At 35.4% G+C, this 25,085-nt stretch overlaps 2 protein-coding genes and 1 non-coding gene across 9 annotated transcripts; 2 read left to right on the forward strand and 1 right to left on the reverse strand.

Annotated features, from left to right (window-relative positions):
* Positions 1-6: 6 nt before the first annotated feature.
* LOC127068056 (DNA repair protein RAD51 homolog 4-like) lies at positions 7-1,243 on the reverse strand. The gene is made up of 4 exons (XM_051003696.1): positions 1,090-1,243; positions 900-1,012; positions 620-830; positions 7-560 (listed from the first exon to the last, which is right to left on the reverse strand). Exons 1-4 carry the CDS (start codon positions 1,231-1,233, stop codon positions 72-74), a joined length of 957 nt encoding a protein of 318 aa, XP_050859653.1. The 5' UTR covers positions 1,234-1,243; the 3' UTR covers positions 7-71.
* A 471-nt stretch (positions 1,244-1,714) lies between these two features.
* Positions 1,715-25,030, forward strand: LOC127068013 (helicase domino). 7 transcript variants are annotated; one of them, XM_051003571.1, is made up of 33 exons: positions 1,715-1,862; positions 3,919-4,127; positions 4,300-4,996; positions 5,437-5,565; positions 6,397-6,611; positions 6,757-7,083; positions 7,372-7,582; positions 7,679-7,896; positions 7,963-8,100; positions 8,176-8,266; positions 8,510-8,697; positions 8,770-8,871; positions 9,197-9,512; positions 9,597-9,771; positions 9,850-10,036; positions 10,354-10,490; positions 10,598-10,784; positions 10,875-11,193; positions 11,289-11,369; positions 11,584-11,841; positions 12,066-12,379; positions 12,466-12,758; positions 12,862-13,234; positions 13,309-13,505; positions 13,608-13,722; positions 13,814-14,164; positions 14,352-14,573; positions 20,224-20,259; positions 20,647-20,815; positions 20,914-21,404; positions 21,484-21,768; positions 21,844-23,055; positions 23,137-25,030. In XM_051003571.1, the coding sequence occupies exons 1-33, from the start codon at positions 1,856-1,858 to the stop codon at positions 23,518-23,520; spliced, it is 8,634 nt and encodes a 2,877-aa protein (XP_050859528.1). In that variant the 5' UTR covers positions 1,715-1,855; the 3' UTR covers positions 23,521-25,030. The 7 variants fall into 7 exon arrangements, with proteins under 7 accessions (XP_050859528.1, XP_050859530.1, XP_050859529.1 ...); XM_051003573.1 differs by lacking the exon at positions 5,437-5,565; XM_051003572.1 differs by lacking the exons at positions 20,224-20,259; positions 20,647-20,815; positions 20,914-21,404; ... (1 more) ...; positions 21,844-23,055; positions 23,137-25,030 and adding an exon at positions 15,957-19,311.
* On the forward strand, positions 7,155-7,287 carry LOC127068285 (small nucleolar RNA snoR639/H1). Its single transcript, XR_007782893.1, has one exon. It is a non-coding gene; the product is annotated as a small nucleolar RNA snoR639/H1 (small nucleolar RNA).
* Positions 25,031-25,085: the final 55 nt, after the last annotated feature.

The raw sequence follows: 25,085 nt of genomic DNA on the forward strand, positions 1-25,085 counted from the left end.
TTAACATTATTCGCCTTAAACATTTGTTTTATATGCAATTACCAATGTATTTTTTATAAATTACAAGTCGCTCATGTAACACCGGCTTCGCTTAACTTAACACTACATAGAGAATCCATTTTAATTTGGAAACTTTTCCAAACAGTAATTTTTCTGTAATCATTATTTAATTTTTCTATCAATAATCTTGTACTGGGTATATGTAACCAATATTTTCCTAATGTAGGATTTACTAATGTTTGTGTTTCTTTTGTTGCAGATCCACTGCTTTTATCGCTTAACGGTGTCCACTGAGTTGTTAAATTTACTATAATAATAGGTATATAAAATTCATTTGCTAGTAATCGACATAAGTTTGATAAGTGATTTAAAGTAATATTGATTTCTGGTTCCTTAGAAAATTTAAAAATTATTCCAGGTAAAGAGTCAATAATTAAAGCTTTAGTGCGTATATCATCCTCTTGTTTTAGAATATTTATCATACGTCGTAGAATATCAAGTAATTTATTAGGATCTCGTACCAAAGTAACTCTTATCTGCTCCATTGCTCTGTTAATTTCCTAAAAATATGTTTTAATTTCATAGATAATTATGACTTCACTGAAATAGTAAACATTACCTCTTCATTATTGGTTTTATGATTCAAAATTGTTTCTACTCTGGAGGCAAAAAAATCTCCTTTGGTATCGATGTATCTCACAACATTATTAGGCAATAATGCAATATTACTTGCAATTGTTAAACACAATTGTGTTTTTCCAGAGGAAGATATACCACATATTTCATATATTTGACCAGGATTTAAACCACCTCCCAGTAAATCATCCAAACTACATAGTAAAATTAATGGAAAAATATTTTTGATCTCTCACAGATATCATAATAATGCAAACAAATACCTCTTTATTTTGGTGCAGATTGTATTTAATTGTTCTAATTTCCACAAATTCGAAGGTTTCTTCACAACTCCACCAAATTTCTCTGTAAGAATTTTCTTAATATCCATCACTTCCTATATAAAATTCAGATTATGAAAATCTATTGTAAAACAAGAGACTTTTATAATAACGTATAAAACTTTAAAGAGACCTTAAACGAAAGATCTGTTGCGGTTCTCAATTTGTCTTGATCTTCGCGTATAAAATCGATAACGGTGAATACTTTTTTGTGACGTAATCGTTCGATCATACATTCCGATAATTTAGAATGCATACTAGAATTTAACTTCTCCATTTTATAATCGAAGACAAATGAATCAAACGAAGAAATAAATACATGTGTGAATAAAACGGGGGAGTGTTTACTCCACTTTTTGTCTTGGAAAATTTTAAATCGTTATCGCACGTACTACGTAGATCAACGTAAATATAAGGTAACTATCCAAAGTAGATGATGCGCCGTACTAAGTACTCGAAATGACCTCAGGCGTCATTCTGGTAGTCGCGCGTGAAGCACGCGGTTGCCCTCATGAAGAAAGAGTGGAGACAATGGGATCGTTTGAAGAGAGAAGAGGATACATCGTGGTAAGACTATCTCGTCAGGATTAACACTGCTCACATTCACACGTATATTTGTGCTCTCTTTGTTTTTCACACATTTTTTTCCGCGTAACAATCTTAGGTCACTTTGAAGATGAAGTCTCATTTTAACGGTTTCTTCCGACGTATTCCCGATCGAATCTTTCAATGCCGTTCGTCGAAGATACGCGTGCTACTACGTCTTTTTCCTTTACGCCAAAGCTATGTACGCCACGCATGCACATGGTCGAAGATAGGCAATCGTGTGCACGTGCTTTCGAACAGAAAAGATTTCGAAGGTGGGATGAGCTACATGTATCGCCGAAATACTGGATGAGATGATAAGTAAGTACAAACTTCATCTTATTGCATCTACTTTATCTTTTATGGAAGTATAGATTTACTTATGGTGATGCAACAAACGATTCATATTTCGATAGAAGTTTTATAATCATACTGGTATAATTCATATAATTGATCATAATTTTTATTATCATGCTGACAATCTTAAGGAGGTAACACATATGCGATATTACAGTCAATTATCTTTACGGTTTTTAAATGTTAGCATGTATGGTCATGGATCTATATAATGCTATATTAGGATTATTAAAGAACAGAAAGCCTTTTTAGATCAATTATAGAAGATATATATACACGTATGCGCGCACGTACGCGCACACATGCATACACATACGTTTGTTTAGGTCGAAGCTGTATTGTGAAACAAAGATCGTATAAATAAAATGTGATCTTGAAAATTTTTCATAAAATCGCATGCAAAAGTAATAGTTTCATAAAAATAATTAGTATGAATATGTAGGAAATATTAATACATGCGACGAATAATGGTTGCTGATTTGATTAAAGCTTGAAATATTGGTAGTTTTAACATTTTAATGCGTAGCCAATCGCGTGCTTCCGTTGATGCCACGTTGCCAAGCGTTTCTTTCGTTTCAACCAATCAGCGAGTTCGAGCTGCACGGTAGCGCCATCCAACTGTGGCTTCTATAAGCGATCATGAGCAAGCTGCTGCTGATCCGGCCCCGACCGAAATTTTGTCGGGAGCCGTCGCCATGTTTAGAAGTGTCTGCGTCCTTGAGCGAGTCGAGCGAAAATGTTCTGTAAAATATTAGATATAGCTCATGTAGCGTATATTACGTGAAGTACCTAATTACAATTTAACGCTCGCCGATCACGGGTGTGACAATTATTTTCGTGGATGGCTCACCTACGTTGCAGAATTTTGTGATTACATTATGGTAAGTCCGCCCTCGTATCGGAGCAACGCCAACATGGCGGACGAAAAATTTCTTTTGTATCGCCGCGAGGCTCCACTGACGCAATTGTAAGAAAAAATATATCTCGGTGAACGGTACGGTTAAAGGAATAAAAAATAATGTATTTCTTATCTTAATTGTTCCTTAGTAACTAGAAAATAGATATTTGGAAATTTTTTATAATGAAAATCGTAATTTATTCGTCGGAAGAACACTCGTACGCCCCAAACGTTTGTCGTGCGAGTCTCGCGTATTCTTAACTTTCTTTCGATATTCGAAATGACAACGCTATTTTCGACGACCGGTTGGTCGGTGAGACATTCACCGTCTTCGTGATACCGTAATTTTCAATGTACGCGCACTTCTGCGCAGTACTAACGTTTTATAAATTCCATTGAGCCTCTATGAATGAATACATAGCGAAATTTTGATTTCGGCGCTTTTTTCGCAAATCAATTAACATTCTTACTTGACCATACTCGTATCCTATTTTCAGAACAAAGATCGTATCTAAATATACGTTTATTAAAAAAAAAAAAAAAGAAAAAAAAAAGAAAAGCTACATTATGCCATGCAATACTTTTTGTACTCATCAAATACTCACGAGATAATTAAATACGTTGACATTCCGTCCGTGATTTTATTTGTGTTGAATGTTTTGATAGAAGTGGTTTAGATTGGTTCAAATAACATTCGTAAATGTTTTGTTTATGTCTTTTTTATGGTCTTATATATATGTAAAACTTATATTAAATAGATCTCTTATATTTTAGTAAAGTTGATGCTTTTTGTTTTAATTCATGTAATAAATAACATTATATTATGTTTACACAAATCACATGTATTCTGTAGTTTTCATTCTGTATTTTTTATTTTAATTAGTTTATTTTATTTTTAATTTTATACGAACATTAACACTATATTTTTTATAATTTTTTATTTAAAAATTTTAAATATATCAATTTTTTTATAGTGGTATTTTTTTTAATTAAAAAAGTTTTTATTTTTTTTTATTTAAAAAAAAATTATTTTTTTTTTATATATATAAATGACATAATTTCATATGTAATTTAAATATAATTGGACAAGTTTTTTACAATATAATTTAACAATTCTTATAGTGTCACATGTAATGAGTGATAAGCAAAGTGCACCTATTTTGCCGCCCCTTTCCGGGGGTGGAGGAAATAATGGAGGAAACAATGGCGGTGCAACTCAACAAACTGTCAGTCTCCAGCAGGTTCTGGCTACCGCCCAAGGACTCAATGTACTCACCACGGGTGGTGGGCAGCAGTTTGTTATTACTTCACAAGTTCCCGGCCTTACACAGGTAATTGCGAATAAAAAATAATAGAAATAGCGATAGAAGATTAACTTTCTTCTATCTTGTAAAACGATATGTGACAATTTTTTATTTTGTAATTTCTCTTAAAATTTCATTTAATTTATATATTTCACAATATTCGTTTTATTAATAATCGGAACATTATATCATTCTATAGGTTGTTACAAGCAGTGCCACAACCAGTACAAATGTTCAGCAAGTTGGTGTTACAAGGATTGTTAATATTAGTAACACACCACCGCGTGTTAGTACTGTGGGAGTTCCAGGTGCAAGTGGTTCACCTCTTACATCACCTTCTCGTCAAACTCCAACTAAAGTTGTATTGGCAACCTCCCCTAAACTCGTACGGACTTCTATGGGAAACATGTTTATTGCGCCTACTTCTCAAGTTTCAATGCAATCACCACCAGCAAGAAAAAGATTGAAACTTACAGAAAATACAGAAAAAATAACTGCCACTGCAGATGATGCAATGGGTTATAGAAGACGTATTATGGAACATAAAATGAAAAGGATGAGAGCGATAAGAGAAAAATATGCTGAGAATGCTTCAGAGTTATTCTTTCTTCATGCTGGTGGCAATATGATGGATTTTCAAGCTTGGAGAAAACGGCCACCTACATCACAGTATTTACATTTTTTAAGGCAACATAGATTAGATACGGAAGACAATAATGAAGATTTATCGGTTCCATTACCATCAATACCAGAAATTTCACTACCTCCGGTTACATCTGCCTCAACTACAGTTCCTACGAACCAGAGTGCAGAAGTGAAGATTTCTGGAGTTGGTGTAACTCCAGTTGCAGTATCTACAACTTTACCTGCTGCTGTAGCTCAACTTAGTCAACAAGGTAGTGAATATTTCATGTGTTTAATTATACAATTCCTATTATTAACCATAGTTATGAAATGATAATTAGTTGACTTTTCCTATTTAAGTGCACATAAAATTATAAACATTTGTATACATCCTTTATTTCAGTATCAACTCTTTTATATAATGTTTATTTCGCATGTCACAAAGTGTTATCTCACTTATAGCCTGCAATACTATAATAAATATTTTACATATTTATTTAACATTCGTTGAAACACAAAAAATTTTCAAACCAAAATAAATAATGAAAAAAAAAAGGGAAAAAAAATAATGGAAAGAAAATAAATTAAAGTCATTGGTCAATTTTTATAACATTTCTTAATATAGTAGATGTATTATGGAAAATAATGTAGTCAAAGCAGATAGCATTTAGTACATGTATCATGATGCAATAAAAAATCATTTGCGCAATAGGACAAGTACCAGGTAGGCCTCAAGGGGGCCGCCATGGCATGGTGTTTGCCTTCCGAGCAGCAATACAATCTTCACCAGTCACCGTTCACCCTCCACCTACTTCTACTCTAGCACCCACGCTCATTATAGGTGATTACTTGTAGGCCTGTCATTTGATGTTTAGAGTATTTCATAACATTTACTTTGAGGAGGACAATTGTGTTTTAATTTAATAAATCATCAAAAAAACCTTGATTTCTATTATGTTAAAATAATAATTAAATGTCTTTTTGTTTGTATGTGCTTTTTATTCTGTTAATTATTTCCAAGGTGCTAGTTATGTTGCGGGTGGTGGATACAATTATTGCATATATTTGAGGTAATATATGTATCACTATGAAATTTACTAAAGTACAAAACATTACTTGTCACTTTATTTTAGTTCATAGCTATTCAGGAATATAAATAATTACAATTATATTATATTACCCCTGACAAAATCCTTATTTGCTGCATGATTATTACAATTATATTTTGTTTAAGTTACACAATGGGAAAGGGTACTGTCAATATTGTCAAATATATAATTTGATTTCCATTGATTCTTGTCATTTTGTACAATTTGAATATTGAAATTTAAAATTGTACGTACAAAAAACCAAGTCTCTTTATCTTTTTTTTTCTCCTGTATCATTTACGTTGCTGTTATAGAGAACTCTATTTTTTATATTCTAAATTATGTATAATGATTATTTTATCTTTATTAACAATATATTATGGTAATTCCACGCCCGACGACCGTTTTAATAAATTATACGTTGAAATGGTTACTCGGTGTGGTAAATTAATACAAAGCATATGTAAGGTTGTTTAGATAATTTATTCAACCAAAGGGCGCTTTGTTACAACAACAACAAATTATATCAACTTATCATTTTCTTGTAACTTATTCACGAGAAATATTCGTTTCTGTTATTTCAGGAGGAACTCCAATAGTTCCAGAAATACCAAAACATACAACTCCTGCAAGTCCAGTTACCGAGAAAACACCTATCACTCCAGTTGTAACAAAAGCTCCTAGTCCTTCTAGAAGTACTTCACAACCTGTTGTTAAGCTTATGAAATTACCTACTAGTTCTGTAGTTTCAAATGATATTACAAATAATCAAGAACAAATTGTAGAGAAGGCAAAACAAGTAAGTTATTTTATTTGAATGATTGTTTATAAATTCAATAACAATTGGAAAACGTTTTGATATATATATATATATGTGTATGTATGTATGTATATGTATATATTTACATATATATATATATATATATATTTCACTTAACTTATAGGAAGCATACGTAATGCAAAGGATTGCAGAGTTACAACGCGAAGGATTATGGTCCGAAAGAAGATTGCCAAAGGTACAGGAGCCTGCAAGAACAAAGGCTCATTGGGATTACTTATTGGAAGAAATGGTTTGGCTAGCTGCCGATTTTGCGCAAGAACGAAAATGGAAGAAAGCTGCCGCGAAAAAATGTGCTCGTATGGTTCAAAAACATTTTCAAGAAAAAGCTATACAAGCTCAAAAGGCTGAAAAGTCTCAAGAACTTAGGCTCAAGAAAATTGCTAGTTTTGTTGCAAAAGAAATTAAGACTTTTTGGGCAAATGTAGAGAAGGTAATAATAAAATCAACAATTTTATCATAAATTTTTCTTAAATGTTTATGATGACAAATGCGTATACTGTTACCCCACACTAATAAGCCGACAATTTCGATACACATTTGTTGAGATTGTGTGCTCGTTGTGGGAACAGCAAAGTCGGCATATTGTGTATGATTGTATTAGTTTTATACTGTCAAAGAATATCGATGCTGGACAATTATTTTTTACATACGTATATTGGGCTATTTGATTAGTCAACTTCGTTAAGGAAACTTTCGTCCATGATATTTTTCTTTATAGCTGGTGGAGTACAAACAACAAACAAGGTTAGAAGAAAAAAGAAAAAAAGCATTAGACCAGCATTTAAATTTCATTGTAGGACAAACAGAAAAATATTCAACATGGTTAACTGAAGGTCTTAATAAGACAGATGGTTCGCAAAGTATTCCAGCTTCAATAAATAGTTCACGCATTTCCTCGCCAGTACCAATTGGAAAATCTCACTCTGATGGTAAATCAAATTAATTTATTGCTAAGGCATATTGTTACATCCGTTTGATGTCATAATTGTGTAATTACATCACAAAAAATTCTTTTTCTATTGCAGAAGAGTTTCAGCCAAATCAAAGTTCAGATGATGATGAAGAGACTATTGCTAAAGCTGAAGAAGAAATGAAATCAACTGTAGATCAAAAAGAGGAGGTTGAATTATTAAAAAAAGAATCGGAAATGCCTTTAGAAGATCTTTTGAAAGATCTACCGCCGAATTATTTGGAAGAACGAAATAAAAGTTTATCGCCCAGTGGAAAAGAAGTTGAGGAAACGGTGTGTCTTTTTTGTTTTTTTAAGATCAATTTTTAATAAATTGCAATGTTTTAATTTCTATTATAGGAAAATGAAAAAACTTCTGATGGAGACACTGATTTTGTTGCTGCATCGGATGAGTCTACAGATGAAGAAGATACTATATTGGAACAGGAAAAATTGGAAGAAAATACAGATCACAAACAGGAGTTGGACGATCTTAAGGTTCATATCGCACGATTTAGATAAAAAACATTTCGGAGATTTTATTTTTATTAAACTACGTATATGTGTTTGTAGGCAGAGAATGAAATGTCTATTGACGAGCTTATGGCTAAATATGGTAACATGTCGAATGTACCAATGGACGTGGATGAAGATGATGCTCAAGGTAAATCTCTATGATTTTAATTTTCTCGTTCAGCGTTATATCTCTTGAATTTTTTTTTAATAATCGATGATGATAATTATACCAATCCTGATGGTGAGAGCTATGGTATTCATACTCAATCCTATTTTTTTGATGTAGTTCGAGGCATTTGTCTGAGATTAATTACAAATTGAAAAGAGAGTGTTAATATTCAATATGAATGAAGTATAATATTTTTAACGAATTATGTGGATACTTTTCTAGATTCTGATAAAGAAACGGACCAAGAAAAAACACAGGAGAACGAAGAGCAAGCGAGTAGTAGCGAGAGTGAAAGTGAAGAAAGTGATGAAGCTGGAGAAGATTCGCAAATTCATAGCGATACAGAAACAGATGTAGGCCTAAAATCTCTGCTTGAAGATCCATCTACTGAGAAATCGTGTGATAACAAGGTTATTATTCAAATATTTTAATCTTGTCTATTTAATAATTAGATTATTTTTATACATCATATTTAACTTTAGATTTCAGAAACGGATCATGTAGACGCTCATAATGAAATGGATAATGTTGCAGCTTTAGCAGAAAGCATACAACCTAAGGGAAATACATTGCTCACTACTTGTGTAAGTAATTTGTTATACATTTAACATGCTACTGATGAGTCAATATAGTATCAATAAATAAAGTATCATTACTACCCTTTCAATCCAAGGTGATGTGGCATCTTTGTTGCACATAGACCATTTCAGGAAGGGTAAAGTATGTAGGTGACTTTGTTCTCATTCAGTAATTTCATGTATTGATTTACTCTGAAGGATAGTCACGACATTGTTAATTTTTTTATTTTTTTCCATATTTTTTTTTCTATTTTTTATTTACTATTTCTTCTTTTTTTTTATCCTTATCTTTTTAAAACATAGGCACTTAACAAATATATCATGTTTATAGGTCGTTACAAAAATCCCGTTTCTTCTGAAACATTCACTTCGGGAATATCAACACATCGGATTGGATTGGCTTGTTACTATGTACGATAGGAAGTTGAATGGAATTTTAGCTGACGAAATGGGTCTGGGAAAAACTATACAAACGATTGCATTATTGGCACATTTGGCTTGTGAAAAGGGTAACTGGGGTCCTCATCTTATAATAGTACCAACCTCTGTAATGCTTAATTGGGAAATGGAATGTAAAAAATGGTGTCCAGGATTTAAAATATTAACATACTATGGTACGCAAAAGGAAAGAAAACAAAAGAGAACAGGTAATGATAAAAAATATATACACAGTAATGATATTGCATCGCACAAATAAAAACAGATTTTATTTATTTTTTTTTATATTCCAGGGTGGACAAAACCAAACGCTTTTCATATATGTATTACATCTTATAAACTCGTCATACAAGACCATCAAAGTTTTAGAAGAAAAAAATGGAAGTATCTTATTTTAGATGAAGCTCAAAATATAAAGAATTTCAAGTCACAAAGATGGCAATTATTATTAAATTTTCAAACGCAACGGTGAATATTAAAGTAGAGAATAAATATGTGACCAGTTAATTCAAGTACATTGGGATATATCTTCGTATTTGATTCTAGGCGATTATTACTAACAGGAACGCCTCTTCAAAATAATTTAATGGAGTTATGGTCCTTGATGCATTTTTTAATGCCAAATGTGTTTCAATCTCACAGAGAATTTAAGGAATGGTTCAGTAATCCAGTTACGGGAATGATCGAAGGAAATAGCGAGTACAACGAGAATATTATTCGTCGTCTACACAAGGTCTGTACGTACTATTTTTGCACTTGTCTGTTTATACAAAAATTTCGCTACCGACAACAGACACGTGATATTTTATAACGTTGTGTGTTTTTTTTTCTTAAAAATAGCGAAATATTAAACAAGTTCTCCATTAAAACTCGCGTGTCAAAAGTGGTTTATTTATATGGCATACGTATCCTGTCTGGAGAAACAATACTTTAACATTTATAACTTATACATTTTATGCGTTTTTTTTTTTTTTTTTTTTTTTTATCAGTCTTATATTTTTATTAGTTGTTCGTACGAATTTATTGCTCATGTATGTACGATTTTTTTAGGTACTGAGACCTTTTCTTCTAAGAAGATTAAAAACTGAGGTAGAGAAACAATTGCCAAAGAAGTACGAGCATGTCGTCATGTGTCGATTGTCAAAAAGGCAGAGATACTTGTACGACGACTTCATGTCTAGGGCCAAGTAGGTAGCTCATTTTAATCACTTGATAACGATATTTTCATTCTCCAAACATAATAAATATTTTACATAATTAACTAACGCTGATCAATTTAAATTTATGTCGAAAGGACGAAGGAAACCTTAGCTAGTGGAAATCTGTTAAGCGTTATTAACGTATTGATGCAATTACGCAAAGTCTGCAATCATCCTAACTTGTTCGAAGTCCGACCTACCGTCTCACCGTTTCAAATGGAAGCAATAGAATTTATTACAGCTTCGTTAGTATGGAATGCCCTTGATTACGATCCATTTAAAGTAAATACTTTAATTTTATATTGATATCATCGTAACATATAGAAATGTTAAAGAAAGAACTCCACAATTTTGTTATGTTATATTTTACAGCATGTTGATCTGTCCACATTGAATCTTTTATTGATCGACTTGGAATTTACGTTGGCAGCATTTGGAGCACATAGAATAAAGCGCTTACAAACTCCCGTAAAACTGATAGAAGAAATAGACAGTCAGTCGGACCCACCTCCTAGGTGTCCTTCTGGAAAAATTAAAATCAATGTCAGATTGTCGAATCAAGTTAAACAGTCGTCGACTCCACAACCAGCCCAAACTAAAGTTAAAAATCTAGCTGGTATACTTCCAACTCCTAGAGTAGGCACGTCACCATTGATAAAATCTTTGAACAATCAAAGTACTCCAGCTCAAGGTGAATTGTTGTAGTACTTACACAGCTAGTATAAATATTGTATTTGTAAAAAAAAAAAAAAAGTTTAAAATAAAAATGTTATTTCTTTATTCAAGGCGTAACATTGCGAGTCGCAGGTGGTCAACAACTGCAAGGGTATTCCGTACAGTTGGTTCAACATCAAGGCAGTGTGAAAGGTATCGATTCGAACATTTTAAATATTTTTGTGCATCGTCGATCGATGATTGTATGTTACATTGTCAATCATGTTTGCAACGGTGCTAGAACAATTTCTCGGGCCAGCTTGTTTATAATCTCCCTATTTATAAGCATTCTAGAACCCAGAATACAATAATATCGGTATTATCAGCTTTGTTTAAATTTTCTACATGAGTCCCATGTATCTAACAGCTATCCCTGTTGGAACATTGGCACATAACTCACAAAGTACAACGATCACATCAACAACAGCATCTATGAATGCACAAAGGATTACAGTTGGGAATGCAAATATTCGAGATGGACTGCAAAGGTTGGCTACACAGACAGTTACAGTCAAACAAGGTGATTCCGTCCAGAGAATACCAGTACCCGGTTTTGCACAGCTGGTTCAAACCTCTACTGGTAGACATATCATTTTGACTTCAAATCAACAAAATACTAACACAGGTTTGTCAGAAGAGTGATCATTTCCCACTGACAATCGCATAATTTCGGAAACGAGCATGATAACGTGGAATAACTCTGCACGATATGTGTTTTCGTTGATTTTATTAAAAATTCACGTTTTATTTTGTTGCAACATTCATGACTTATAAACGTACATTTTTATACCGTCAGCCAGCGATATCGACCTTATCGACGTATCAATAAAAAGTGTTATTTTATTTCAGTTTCATTCCCCGTAATGACGCCGAGTGGACAACGATTAACAGTTCTATCTAAATCTCTAATGGGCCTATCTACTTCTGCGACCACGGTAAACAAGGTCGTTGGAGGAGTCGTTACGACTACGAGCGGTACTAGTGGGAGACCGGTAATGAGGGTTCCACCTCTGAATGTCGCTGCGTCTCAAGGACAGTCGACTGCTGGTAACGGACAAACCACGCATCAACAAACATTGCGCTGTGGTATCATCACGAGGCACGCGCAAAAAGAATCTGAAAAGGCACAAGCAAAGGAACAGCCTAAATCAGAATTTCATTTGGTAAATCATCGCGCGATATTATTTTACATCCGTCCAAGCGTAATCGATCGTTATGTTTTTATGAATCATTTCATTTCATCCAACAGCCACAATTGGAGGAAGATCGAAAGCAAAGAAGACAAGCGAAACTTCGTTTATTGGCAAACATTAACGAGAGGCGATGCGCAGCTTGTCCTTTATACGGCGAAGATTTATTTACTGCTTTAAGAATTGGGAAACCATCCACAGCCTGTCGTTGGCACAACGGTCTCGTACATTGCGAAACAGCAAAGATACCTATTCGTACACGGAAGCAATTTTTCTCCTGTACGGAAGCGTTAGCAGAAGCAATACGAAGTACGGAACAAATTGTCGAAGAGCTTAAAGAAATTTTCGAAAGGTATGCGTTTATCGATATTTGAATAAAAAATTACAGGCATGTGTAAATAAATTCTTCCGTATCCACGATATTCATCCATCGAGTTATTGTTTTTTAATTAAAGGTTCGTGGTTTACGTTCCTGCTGTACGCGCGCCAGTACCGCGCTTCCACGTCTCTCATCCACCGCCACATAAACTTTGGAGTCAGCGTCGTATGCAGATAGAACTACAACACGAATTGTCACCAAAAATGCAATTATTTCATCCGGTGACCAGTTCGATGATAACCCAATTCCCCGAGCCTAGATTAATACAATATGATTGTGGGAAATTACAGTCGTTGGATCTTCTTCTTAGAAAATTGAAGTCTGAAAATCATAGAGTTCTCATTTTCACTCAAATGACGAGGATGTTGGATGTACTAGAAGCTTTTCTTAATTTCCATGGTCATATTTACTTGCGCTTAGACGGCACTACTAGAGTAGATCAACGGCAGGTACGTTCGATTATTCGTATGATCGTTCGGTTGATTTTTCAATGTCGTTCCAATTGTAAAGTTCTTTCGCACAGGTTCTAATGGAAAGGTTTAACGGCGACAAACGAATATTTTGTTTTATACTATCAACGAGATCCGGTGGTGTCGGTGTAAATTTAACAGGAGCAGATACAGTTATATTTTATGATAGTGACTGGAATCCGACGATGGATGCTCAGGCACAAGATAGATGCCATAGAATAGGTCAAACGCGCGACGTACATATCTACAGGTAAATATCGATAATTAGTGTTAATGTTGTCGTTATAAAGAAAGCAATAAAAATAAATATTAAAGTAATAAAAAATGACGATGTTGCGTTGATTGTTATCAGATTGGTAAGTGAAAAAACTGTAGAGGAAAATATTTTGAAAAAAGCGAATCAAAAAAGATTACTTGGGGACCTTGCTATCGAAGGTGGAAACTTTACAACAGCTTACTTTAAGAGTGTAAGAAATCTGTTATTATGAACGCCAAAAAAAAACATCTTTTGTATGTCATCTCAGAGCGGTTACTAATACATTTTTTTATACTTTACAGTCTACTATTCAAGATCTCTTTAACATCGATCATTCTGAAAACGATGCGTCTACCAGAATGGCAGAAGTACTCGAACAGAAAGATCGAGAGAAATCCATGACTAAGGATTCCTCGGTCGTACAGGTACCTTGCTTGTCTCAGCATGTCGAAGATAAAATGGCAATGGGTGCTCTTGAAAGTGCTCTTGCCGCTGCGGAAGAGGATCTTGACGTTCAAGCAGCTAAAACAGCGAAGGCTGAAGCAGTTGCAGATTTAGCAGAGTTTGACGAGAATATACCATTGGATGACGCTGACAAAGAAGATACTCAATTTAGCAAAGCGGAACAAGAAGTACAGAATTTAGTGTCTCAGGTAAATAAATTCGTAAATAATCTTGCAATTACAGCGTGTGTCGACAAAAAAAAAAAAAAAGAAAAAAAGAATAAATAAAGAAAAGATAAAGGATAAAATAAATAAATAAAAAAGAAAGAAAGAAGGAGAAAATGCGTGTACTCAAAGTTGTTCTTAAATGAAATTTACCGAGTATTTCTGTGTTCAGTTAACACCAATTGAACGATACGCGATGAAGTTTGTGGAAGAATCCGAAGGCACGTTCTCAGCCGCACAGTTGGCGGCCGCCGAACGTGAACTCGAAGAACAGAAGAAAGAATGGGAAATGGATCGTTTACGTGCGCTTCGTGAAGAAGAGGAAAGACGGATGCGACTGGCTGACGACGACGAGAAACCCCTGACGTTTGGACGTGAGGACGCGCAGAATCAGGTTAATAGTGCTAATAATTCAAAGAAATTAGTTAATAAGAAAGTTCCGCAAGGTAGGAGGAGGAGGAGAGGCTCGCGTAAAAGAAATAGTAGAAGTACTCGAGAATCTTCTGAGAGCGAAACAGAAACTACGACAGAATCTGATTCGGATTCTCAGGAGGAAGATGTTGTAGAGGATAGTCTCGATGAGGAATCCAGTCATACGGAAAGTCAAAGTCAAGGTGACGAAGAGGACGAAGAGGAGGAGACTGATAATCGAAACGATTCGGAACGAGGGACTTATCCTAAACGTAATAATCGTTCGAACAAACCGTGCGATCAGAATCATTTTGATTTGAACAGTCCGCGAACTAGATCTAGGGGGAACGTAAAGATTAATTTATGGACTCTCGACGTAAGTCCGATTCTTCCTGGGATTAAAGCAAAATGCCGAGGTAGATTTAGCAAAAGAAATAAGCTTAATCTTAAAAAGAACGAGACCACCTCTGCTTCCTCTTTGTCACAGATTAAAAGTGATTTGAATACGGCTAGAAAATCAAATGATTTCGAGGAAGATCAGGATAGAGTAAAAACAGCCAAGTCTGTCGAGGAGAGTTATAAAAAGACTTCGTTGAATTGTCAAGATAATTCTTCGAATTTTTCATGTCAATTGCAACTGGATGAAAATCCATTGAAATTTCAAGATAAAGAGAATAACGCAGACGTGAAGTATTCCGAATTGTCGGAAACCGAAATATGCGTTCGATCTGAACATTCTAAATCAGGGTCTATATCGAATAACGAAGAAACGAGTTTGCAGATGTATAAATGTAGTGTGATTGTCGAAAAATGTTTTAATTCAACGTCGAAGATACTTGCTAATAACGAAACTATAGGCGAAGAAGTTTCTGAAATTAAATTAGATTCGTGTGATAATTCGGTTAGTATGGATGATAAAAAAAGTGCGGCGGAGGCTTCCGAAATAGATTCTACATCTTTGTTGATCGAAACCGATAAGTCTTCCGATTATATCATGGAACATAGGCAAGATAAATTAGAGATTAAAGATCGCGCTAACGAGAGTACTCAATCTATCGGAAACCTAGAGGAGAACGTGATTGTAAATAATATAGAACAAGATACGGAATCCAATGAGCCAGTAATTTCTAAAGTTTTAGCGGAAGAAATGATCGATAAATCAAATTGTTCTGTATTATCGGAATCAAATTCTCCGTATTCGAGCAACGATGATAAATCGACGTGTCCAACGCCTAACTCTATTTCAAAATCTACCATATATCCATATTCGTTTTCCTCGTACGATGAGAATGTACAAAATGAAAACAGTACCGACCCTGTGACCGTAGATAACGAAGCTAAAAACGATTCTCATATCTATTTAAAGGAATCCAATTCGTCTTTACTGGATGAACACAGAAGTGTCGACTCGGACGCAACGTTTCAAAGTATCGATAATCCCTCTTCGATGGAGACCGAAGATTTGGTGAATGAATCCGTTACAGAGAATTCTGTGATATCAATTGATTCTAGTCAGAAATTTAATGATGAGATCGTCAAGAATCAGGAAACTGAAGACGACGATAATCTAGAACTGTCTTCTACCGTTAGTACGTTAGACGATTCCCTTCCGACGAATGAAACAAACCCAGACGCAAGCAATGAATTGTCCAATAACTTTGAAAAGTCGGGGATAACTAAGAAAATAAGTTTGGAGTCTTATAAAGAGAGCTCAAATATCGAATTTAAATCTAAATCATGGAAATCTGATATATCTAGTGCTCCAGGAGTAACGACGCGTAGCGCGAAAGCTGTAATGTTGTTAGAAAATTCTATCAACAGTGTTGACTCGGAATCCAATACGAGTACGAAATACGAGGAAATTTCATCGTATGATAAAAAGAACACGAAACAAGAAAGTAATCGTACTGTCCCCGTTTCCCAAGCTCCAATTGCAAAGATAACTCTGTCTCGAATCTATGATAGTAATAATCCACAGTCTTTCACGAGTTACAGAATCACGAGATCTTCTGTGAATCAATCAGTGACGTCGACGACGGTAGAAAATTCGAATGTGCAAAAGTCTCATAAACGTCGACCAGGTACGCCATCGTCGGATTTAAAGCCGTTTAGGCCGATCACTAGGTCTACCGCGATAAATTCACCGAGTAGAAACGAGGAGCAAGCTAGTAGCAAAGCTTATGAGAAACCAACGACGCGTAGCTCGAAATCATCTCTGGATAATAATGGCTTTTTGAATCCTGTAGTGTTCCGAAGGAGTAGATCCATACCACCGATGAAATCGACCACGGAGAGCAACGAATTGTCGTCTACTGCACAAAGTAAAACTGTTCAAAAGAAAGTAGTTGGTAGTAGTGAGAGTGCCAGTGGTAATCAGAAGCATCGACCAGGCACACCTGTGTCTACTATCGAAAAAGTATCCAGGGTGACTCGTTCTGGACAAGTCGGCATGTTAAATTGCTTGAAGACACCTTCCACGTCAGCGCCGGTGCTAAGGGGTAGCAGACACATTCGAAAAACGGATGCATCGTTGTCGATGAGAGGAGTAACCTCGGAGGAGCAGAAAACGTGTGAGCACAATCTAAGCACGGATACGAATGGTAATGCGGTCGCCGAAGAAGCATTTTCGCAGCAGAACGAACCGATCAAGTTGACCTTCTCTTCCGAAGTCAAGGAAAAACCTCAACGAACCGCCAAAGTCGTAGCCATTCTTACGCTCGATACGAGAAACAATCATAATTCGAAAACGAATAATAGCAAGAACGCGAATTCTGCGACGAGCGAATCGAAATTGTCGAAGAAACATTCCGACAACGTTCCTGATTTGTCGAGCAAGCACTGCGTGACACGATTGTCGGATGTTCCTGTGAATTTGAAGAACGACATGAAACATGTTGGTGGGTCGACGTCGCTGTCGCAAAAAGACGGGACGTCTAACGTGGGCAGTACTTATTTGAATTCTAACAAAACTGTTAACGCAAATGCATTAAAGACTAACGCGTTGAAATCGGCTGTGATCGCCTTAGTCGATATAGACAACAACGAGTCCGATTACGATACATCGATGGAATCCTCGAGAAGGTCAAGGAAAAAGATGAAACGTGCGCGCTTGACCTCCTCGACCAAGTCGATCCCCGCAGAAGGTAAAATTGGAGAAACTCAAATAGTAGAGACTTTCGACAACGAGGAGCTACTGATTCAGCCATCGAAGAAATCCGTTCGATTGCAGTCTCCTTCTAATCCTCCCCCTCTTACCTCTAAACAAGAGGTGACAATGGATAAATTCAGCGATAGTACGATATCGTCTTGAGTCTCGCTGGAATTTTATTATTGCTGTAACATTTAGCAGTGCATTTTTTTGTATATATGTTAGTCCACGTAAGATTTGCCGTACGCATTAAAAATGCCTTTCGAATGGCACAGAAAAAATGGTGGCGTTACAAGTACGAGAAAGGTCAAGCTCTGTTCTTCTTCTCTTCTTCTTCTTCTCCTACTACTGCTACTACCACCACCATCATCATTACTACTACTACTACTACTACTACTACTACTACTACTACTGCTACTACTACTGCTACTACTCTACTACTACTCTACTACTACTACTACTACTACTACTACTACTACTACTACTACTACTACTACTACTCTACTACTACTACTACTACTACTCTACTACTACTACCACTCTACTACTACTACTACTCTACTACTACTACTACTACTACTACTACTCTACTACTACTACTACTACTACTACTACTACTCTACTACTACTACTACTCTACTACTACTACTACTACTACTACTACTCTACTACTACTACTACTACTACTACTACTACTCTACTACTACTACTACTCTACTACTACTACTACTACTACTACTACTACTACTACTCTACTACTACTACTACTACTACTACTCTACTACTACCACTACTACCACTACTACCACTACTACCACTACTACCACTACTACCACTACTACTACTGTCACTACTACCACTACTACCACTACTACTATCTATCACTTCTCCAGTCTTTCTTTGTTTCGAATATAGTTCTTGTATATATATATATGTATATTGAAAGTATATAAGATGTTCTTTTTTTTTCTTTCTTCTTTTATATCTACTTGAGGGCACACATGTAATATTTTCTAGTATTGTAAATTGTGCCCTACATTGTAAAGATTCGAAAAAACGTTCGTACGGTGGCATTGTAATTTATACATTGATAATGTTAAGTGAAATATTCAGGAAACAAAAACACACACACATACACACACACACACGATTGTATTATATTAGTTATATATATATATTAGACACAGTAAAAGCTGTTGTGTCCGCATAGCTTTTAGATTGAACGGCGTCGGAACACAAAAGCCCGTAAAAAAGAAAAGAAAAAAAAACCAAGGTGTGTCGAATCTAAACGCAATGAGAAAGAGTTTAGAGGTCATGAATATTAAGGAAAAACGCGCCGTACTTCTGCTCTCGTAAACAAAAAAAAAAAGAAATATACCTTGCGCCACACATAGATCGGCAAGGTGTGATGACCTGATTATATCTTAGCTGTAAGACTATTCGTTCATCAATATGCCCTTTTCTCCTCCAGTGTAATACTTAAGTTGCGTGCCTGTTTTTTGTATGATCGAGTGAGTCCGAGAAAGGAAAATAAACAAAGTATTCCTTACTACGAAATAAAAAGCTAACAAAATGTGTTTTCTTATTTCTTGGTGCGTTTCCAAGTCTGTTCGATCAAAGGTTCAGTTCCGTTTTGGTGTCAAACTTGCTCTCAGTGTGCTTGTTTATATAATATATTTTAAAGTAAATTGTCGCACTTTTCTCTTTTTCTCTCTCTCTCTATATATATATATATCGCGCGCGCGCTTTCTCTCTATCTTTATCTTTCTCTCTATTTTTTACTCTTCATCACTTTCTCTCTTTATCTCTTTCTCTCCAGCTCTCTACGAAAACGTCTTCTTCTCTTGCATTCTCGTTAATGTCGGTTTGGTGTGGCAAGGCTGTCATGACCGCACATTTAAAGGCAAAGAAAAGATACTTGTTATTATTTTTGGATGGTAGCATGCATAGAAAGAGCTCCAATATGATAGTTTAGAAAAATGGCACCAAAACACTGCCTTTGCCATTCCAAACTTGGAGTCACCCAAGATATAAGCAGGCACATTGACAAGCGTACGGGTTGAATTAGATTCTCACGTTAAAAAATTTCTTTAAAGAGATTATATTTTTCCTTTGATATAGAAGAGGAACAAGCCTTTGAGCGAATTACATGTCCACGCTTCCTTTTTCTTCTTCCTAGATATTATTGAAATTCATTTTTTGTTTTTACTTTTATATAATAGAAGAGAAGAGAAAGTTTAGTTTTGCGTACGCTTTTACTTATTAAAAAATATTCGTGATAGTTAGAACAAAAAGATGTATGTAACAAAAAGCAAAATGTATATAATCGGGAAGTTTGTAAGGTAAGGTAAGTGCGCAGAGAGAGAGATATATATATATATATACATATGTATATTCGTCATATCTACAGATTTATTTAACATTTTATTCAACGAAGAATTATGTGTCACAGTTGATTTGATGATTATGCTTTCCTGTCTTACAGATATGGTTGTCAGACGACACGATGGAGCCAATGCCGGTTAGTAAACAAATATATTGGTATTAATTTCTGTGTCATGTCACGTTACGATAATACCTTTGTTTATAATACGTAAGTAGTAATACTTATAATGAGGGCTTGAAACAGTTCTGAAAGTAACTGTTTTAAATTATATATCGGTTCTGACTGAAACAGTTATGCGGACTGAAAAAAATGTTATATTTTAGAAGAAAAATAAAAACCGATGGAACAGAACGTGTATTACGTATCGAGTATACCGATACAGAATCGAAACCGAGATCAAAATCGATGTGGGCTAAGAATCGTTATATATATCCATAACAGTTATAACATTTTTTGGTTCTCATAATTATTTTAAGAATCGAAACTACCGTCATAATTGTTTTCGATTTCTACTTACAACAGATGTGGTGTCCACCGACTCCTCCTACTACAGACAATGACGTCTACATCGATTATTCATTGGGATTTTTGTATGAAAATACGCCAATGTCAGAGGCACAATTACCTCCTATCTATGTTAAGAAAGAACAAAAACGAAGTAGAACCGACACTGGAATAAATGAACGAGATGGTAAGAATATCAATATATTCCTATTCTTGAAAATGTTGGTCGTGTGAAGCGTAACGTCGAAGATAATTATTGTTAAGACTAATAAATCATTCATTTAGGACGACGTCCAGTTAAGATGCGACACAAAGAGGAGTCGGTCTACGCACCTCGATCTCTCTTTGATAGACCTTCTCCAGCCATGATGAAGATTCGACGAGATATGAAGTTACACAAATATCGTGAAATCGTAAGACCTACTATACCAATCCCTGGTATAAAACCGTCCCATATGGCGAAAAATTCTGCGGAACAAGAACAGCACATATTGGATTGGATGATACACGAAGATTGGGCATTGCTCCAAGCAATTCAAGTTTATCAAGGATTGCCTCTTAATTTAATGATATTGTCTCCTGGACATACACCAAATTGGGATTTGGTGGCTGATATCGTTAATAACACTTCACGGATATACAGATCGCCTAAGCAGTGTAAAAATCGATACGAATCTGTGATTGTTCCTAGAGAGGAGGGAAAGCTTCTTTATGATACAACACCGAAGAAACAAAAGAAACAAAAAGGCGTTTATAAAATACCTCAAGTTTCGGAGGTAAATTTCGGTTATCTCGGTGATATGATAAAACGATTATTTTATTATTTTATTATATTCTATATATTTTGCTTTACAGCAACAAAGTAAAACGAATAGACCAATGCGAACGTCTCAGTTATACAATCAAGATAAAAATCATTCGTTTACAATGATGTGTTGCCAGAGATTCGAAACTATTAAATCTGTTTCCAATAAAAGAACACCTACCGTTAAACCTCTATTAGTAAATCCTTTGATGAAGAATCCTACGAACGCAGCAGTTCTAGCTGAATGTCATATTCAATATGACAATCCACTAGCACCGATAGAAGTCGCTACGCGAAGAGCTGATAGGATAGCAAAGGAAAAACTAAAGCACGCTGTTAGTACCTTCGATGAATTTATTTATTTTCATATTTTATTTAATATAACAAATTGTCATTAACACGTTACTTAGGTTTTAACCGCGGAACAACAACAGCAAGTGGCAGCACGCTTGTTGCAGCAACAGCAGCAGCAACAGCAGCAACAACAGCAACAACAACAACAGCAGCAGCAACAACAACAGCAACAACAGCAAGCGCAACAGCAGCAACAAGTTCAACAACAACAGGCGCAACAGCAACAACAGCAAATTAAATTGCAGCAACAACAGCAACAACAATCGCAACAGGCAATATCGAATGCCACACCACCTCAAATGCATCAGTTGGCACAAGTTGTGACTACGGTAACAACGAATGCTTTAACGTCTATGAAGACGGTAACGACAATAAGCAATGTTACAACTTGTGCCACGACGGTTGTCACCACAACGGTTAAAACGCGACAAGGTGGAACGTTAACTATGCAGGACGTAAGAGCAACTCCAACTGTCGTTAGCGTATCTAATCTTCAAGCAGCTCAGAGGATAGCTACTGCTGGTTTAGTATCGGCCGCTCAAAGTTCCACAGGCGTGGCACAAAAAGGAATAGTCGGTGTTACCGTTGCCACGGCATCTGGTAGCAAGACACTGACAGCTGCTCAGCTTCAATATTATCGTCAACAACAAGTTCTCTTGAGACAGCAACAGCTAAAGGTGTTGCAAGCACAAGCAGTCGGTGGTCAGAAAGTTTCAGTCGCCGTTTCTGCAGCTGCAGCACAGCAAAGAGCAACGTTAATGAAACAAGGTATTGCTGCCCCGACTGTTGCTCAAAGCAACGTTGGAAAGCAAACTGTAGCAAGAGCAGTGTCGGAAACTGAAATGGCAGCTTTAATAAAGAGACAGGCCTTACAGCAACAGGCTAAGGCGGTAGCTCAAGTTCAAGTACCCACTCAGTCGGGGCTTACACCGGCGCAAATATTTGCACAAACTGGATTGCAAGTTCAGCAAACAGGTACATCGGCTAGCGGTACACCGGTGGCTACATTGGTGAAAGCAGCTAATGTGGCCGGTGTAAGAGCTGCTACGCCGCAGCAAATTCGACAGTTGGCTCTTCATCCTCAAATCATCGCTCAGAGAAAATTGCCAGCTCAAAAAGTTGCGCAATTGGCTCAAGTCACTGCTAAAGGTGGAGTACAAACGCAACTGATCGTTCAACAAAAGTCTTTACCTACTACCATGACGATGCAACAAATTCAACAAGTGATGAAGCACGTTCAGCCGTCAGCCATGCAACAATTTACACATGTACGTTCGATAACTCTTCATTCAAAAAAATATCATTGATTCGCAATATCCAAATATTTGAGTTTTACCGTTGAATTATAGGTCTCGACGGGACAAACTGTTTCACAGCCAGGTCAAGTAGTTTTAGCCAAGTCTCCTTTGCAAACTCGAGTTATACCAGTAGCTCCGGCTGCCTTGAAGCAAACAATTCAAGTGGTAACTGCCAGCAACGCACAGTTAAGGCAAGCAGCACCGGTTCAAGGAAAACCGGTTGTTACGACAGCAAGGGGAAGTCCAGGTTCCAGTCAAGTTAGACTTCAAACTATTGCACATCCTGTTCATCCGCAACAAGTACAACAACAACAGCAACAACAACAACAACAACAGCAGCAGCAGCAGCAGCAGCAACAGCAGCAGCAGCAGCAGCAGCAGCAACAACAACAGCAACAACAAACACAACAGACACAGGATACTCAACCCAAATAACATGGCTGGTAAATATGAATTTTTATATGTTCGTGCCGAGAAGTTATAGATGTCCGAATGTTAGACTTTATAGTAGAACTTAAGTTCGATTGTTTCTTCAATATTTACTATAATTCATAAATCAAAAAAAAAAAAACATTCCACGCTGAACTGCATATATGTTGCTTACGATTTTCCTACACAATGAATTTACCGTGGATACACAAGCAAACGTCGATTATGTGAATATTAATTAGTAAGTGATTTGAAAGATTTGTTAGATGCTATTGAATTGATTTCTATGAAAATAGTACATAGATTTGACTGTAAATTGTACATTACAATTATTTCTTTTAATTTCTTTATGTTATATCATTTTTGAGTTGATATAATCAAGAGAAGTATGAACCTACTTACATCAAATCTAAGTTCTATTCTGCTTTGAAACGTTACAAAAGTGCGCATAAGTATGATATAAATATATGTTTGTCAGATTAATCATGTAGAACCTCAAGATTATTTCGACGAATTATAGTAATAAATGACTCTGTATACATAAGTGCTTCCGATTTCTATCATATAATAACGTAAATTGTAAATTGAATTGTTCACATTCTTGTGCAATGTTGTTTAATCTGACGTTATGTATGTAAAAAGCTGAAATATTATTTACGACAACATTAATTTTGGTGTTACTAATTGACACTTTACTATCATTTTAGAACAGACTTTTACGTTTGCTGTCATCCAGTAAAGGTTTTCTTGTGTATTATTAGCGTTTTATCCGTAATAAATATTTTTGTAATATGTACAACATTGTGTACATTGTTAAATGAAGGAAGAAAAAACCATGACACAAGTTTTATTAAAAATTGTGGCAACAAACGTAATACTGGACAAAAGTGGTGATGGATATGGATAATTATTAGTGTTATAACAATAAAATATCGTGGTCTTTTGTTGCCGACGTTGATTAAAATCAGAAATCTTGTCGCATGACTATACGTATATATTACTAATTATTAATATTTTTATCTCTGATTTGCTGTACAATATGCCATCATATCGTCTCGATAAAAAAACAAAGCAAAATTTCTTAAAAATGTCATATAGAAAAGGAAAACGGCCATACGAGTTAACGTGTAAAATGAATGGTCAAAAAGTCATTTTATAACGCGACCCTAGTGAGATAAACAATTTTTTATGTTATGTCGCATATAAAGGATCGCGTGATGCTTTCTAAGCATACAACCTGAAATCAGAATACGCTTAATTCACGAATACGCGTAAAATGATAAAAAGTTAAAAAGGAAAAAAAAAACGTACATTTACTGCGTCTGTACATGGATCAGTTACCTATAGGATTTAAGACTTAAGTATATCGCTCGCGATGATGCGATGTTTGTACTAGAATCGTCGTAGAATTGAATAAGATTGTAACAATAATATATATGTACATGTATGTATAATTATTGTATTATAGTAATTAAAATAAAATTCTCATAAGTAAGCCGAGAGGTTGGGGAGTAAACTTGGACTTCTAATTACTAAAAGAAAGAAAAAAACAAATCATAATTTATATTTTT

Source organism: Vespula vulgaris, chromosome 12 (assembly GCF_905475345.1).
Source record: "Vespula vulgaris chromosome 12, iyVesVulg1.1, whole genome shotgun sequence".
Classification (NCBI taxonomy): domain Eukaryota; kingdom Metazoa; phylum Arthropoda; class Insecta; order Hymenoptera; family Vespidae; genus Vespula; species Vespula vulgaris.

Coding starts and splice junctions, on each gene's coding strand:
- LOC127068056 (XM_051003696.1), bottom strand. CDS start 1,233: ATGGAGAAGTTAAATTCTAGTATGCATTCTAAATTATCGGAATGTATG. Junction 831..899: donor ATCTGCACCAAAATAAAGAG/GTATTTGTTTGC, acceptor TTTACTATGTAG/TTTGGATGATTTACTGGGAG. Junction 561..619: donor ATAAAACCAATAATGAAGAG/GTAATGTTTACT, acceptor ACATATTTTTAG/GAAATTAACAGAGCAATGGA.
- LOC127068013 (XM_051003566.1), top strand. Junction 7,897..7,962: donor GAAAAGAAGTTGAGGAAACG/GTGTGTCTTTTT, acceptor TTTCTATTATAG/GAAAATGAAAAAACTTCTGA. Junction 13,506..13,607: donor CGCGACGTACATATCTACAG/GTAAATATCGAT, acceptor GATTGTTATCAG/ATTGGTAAGTGAAAAAACTG.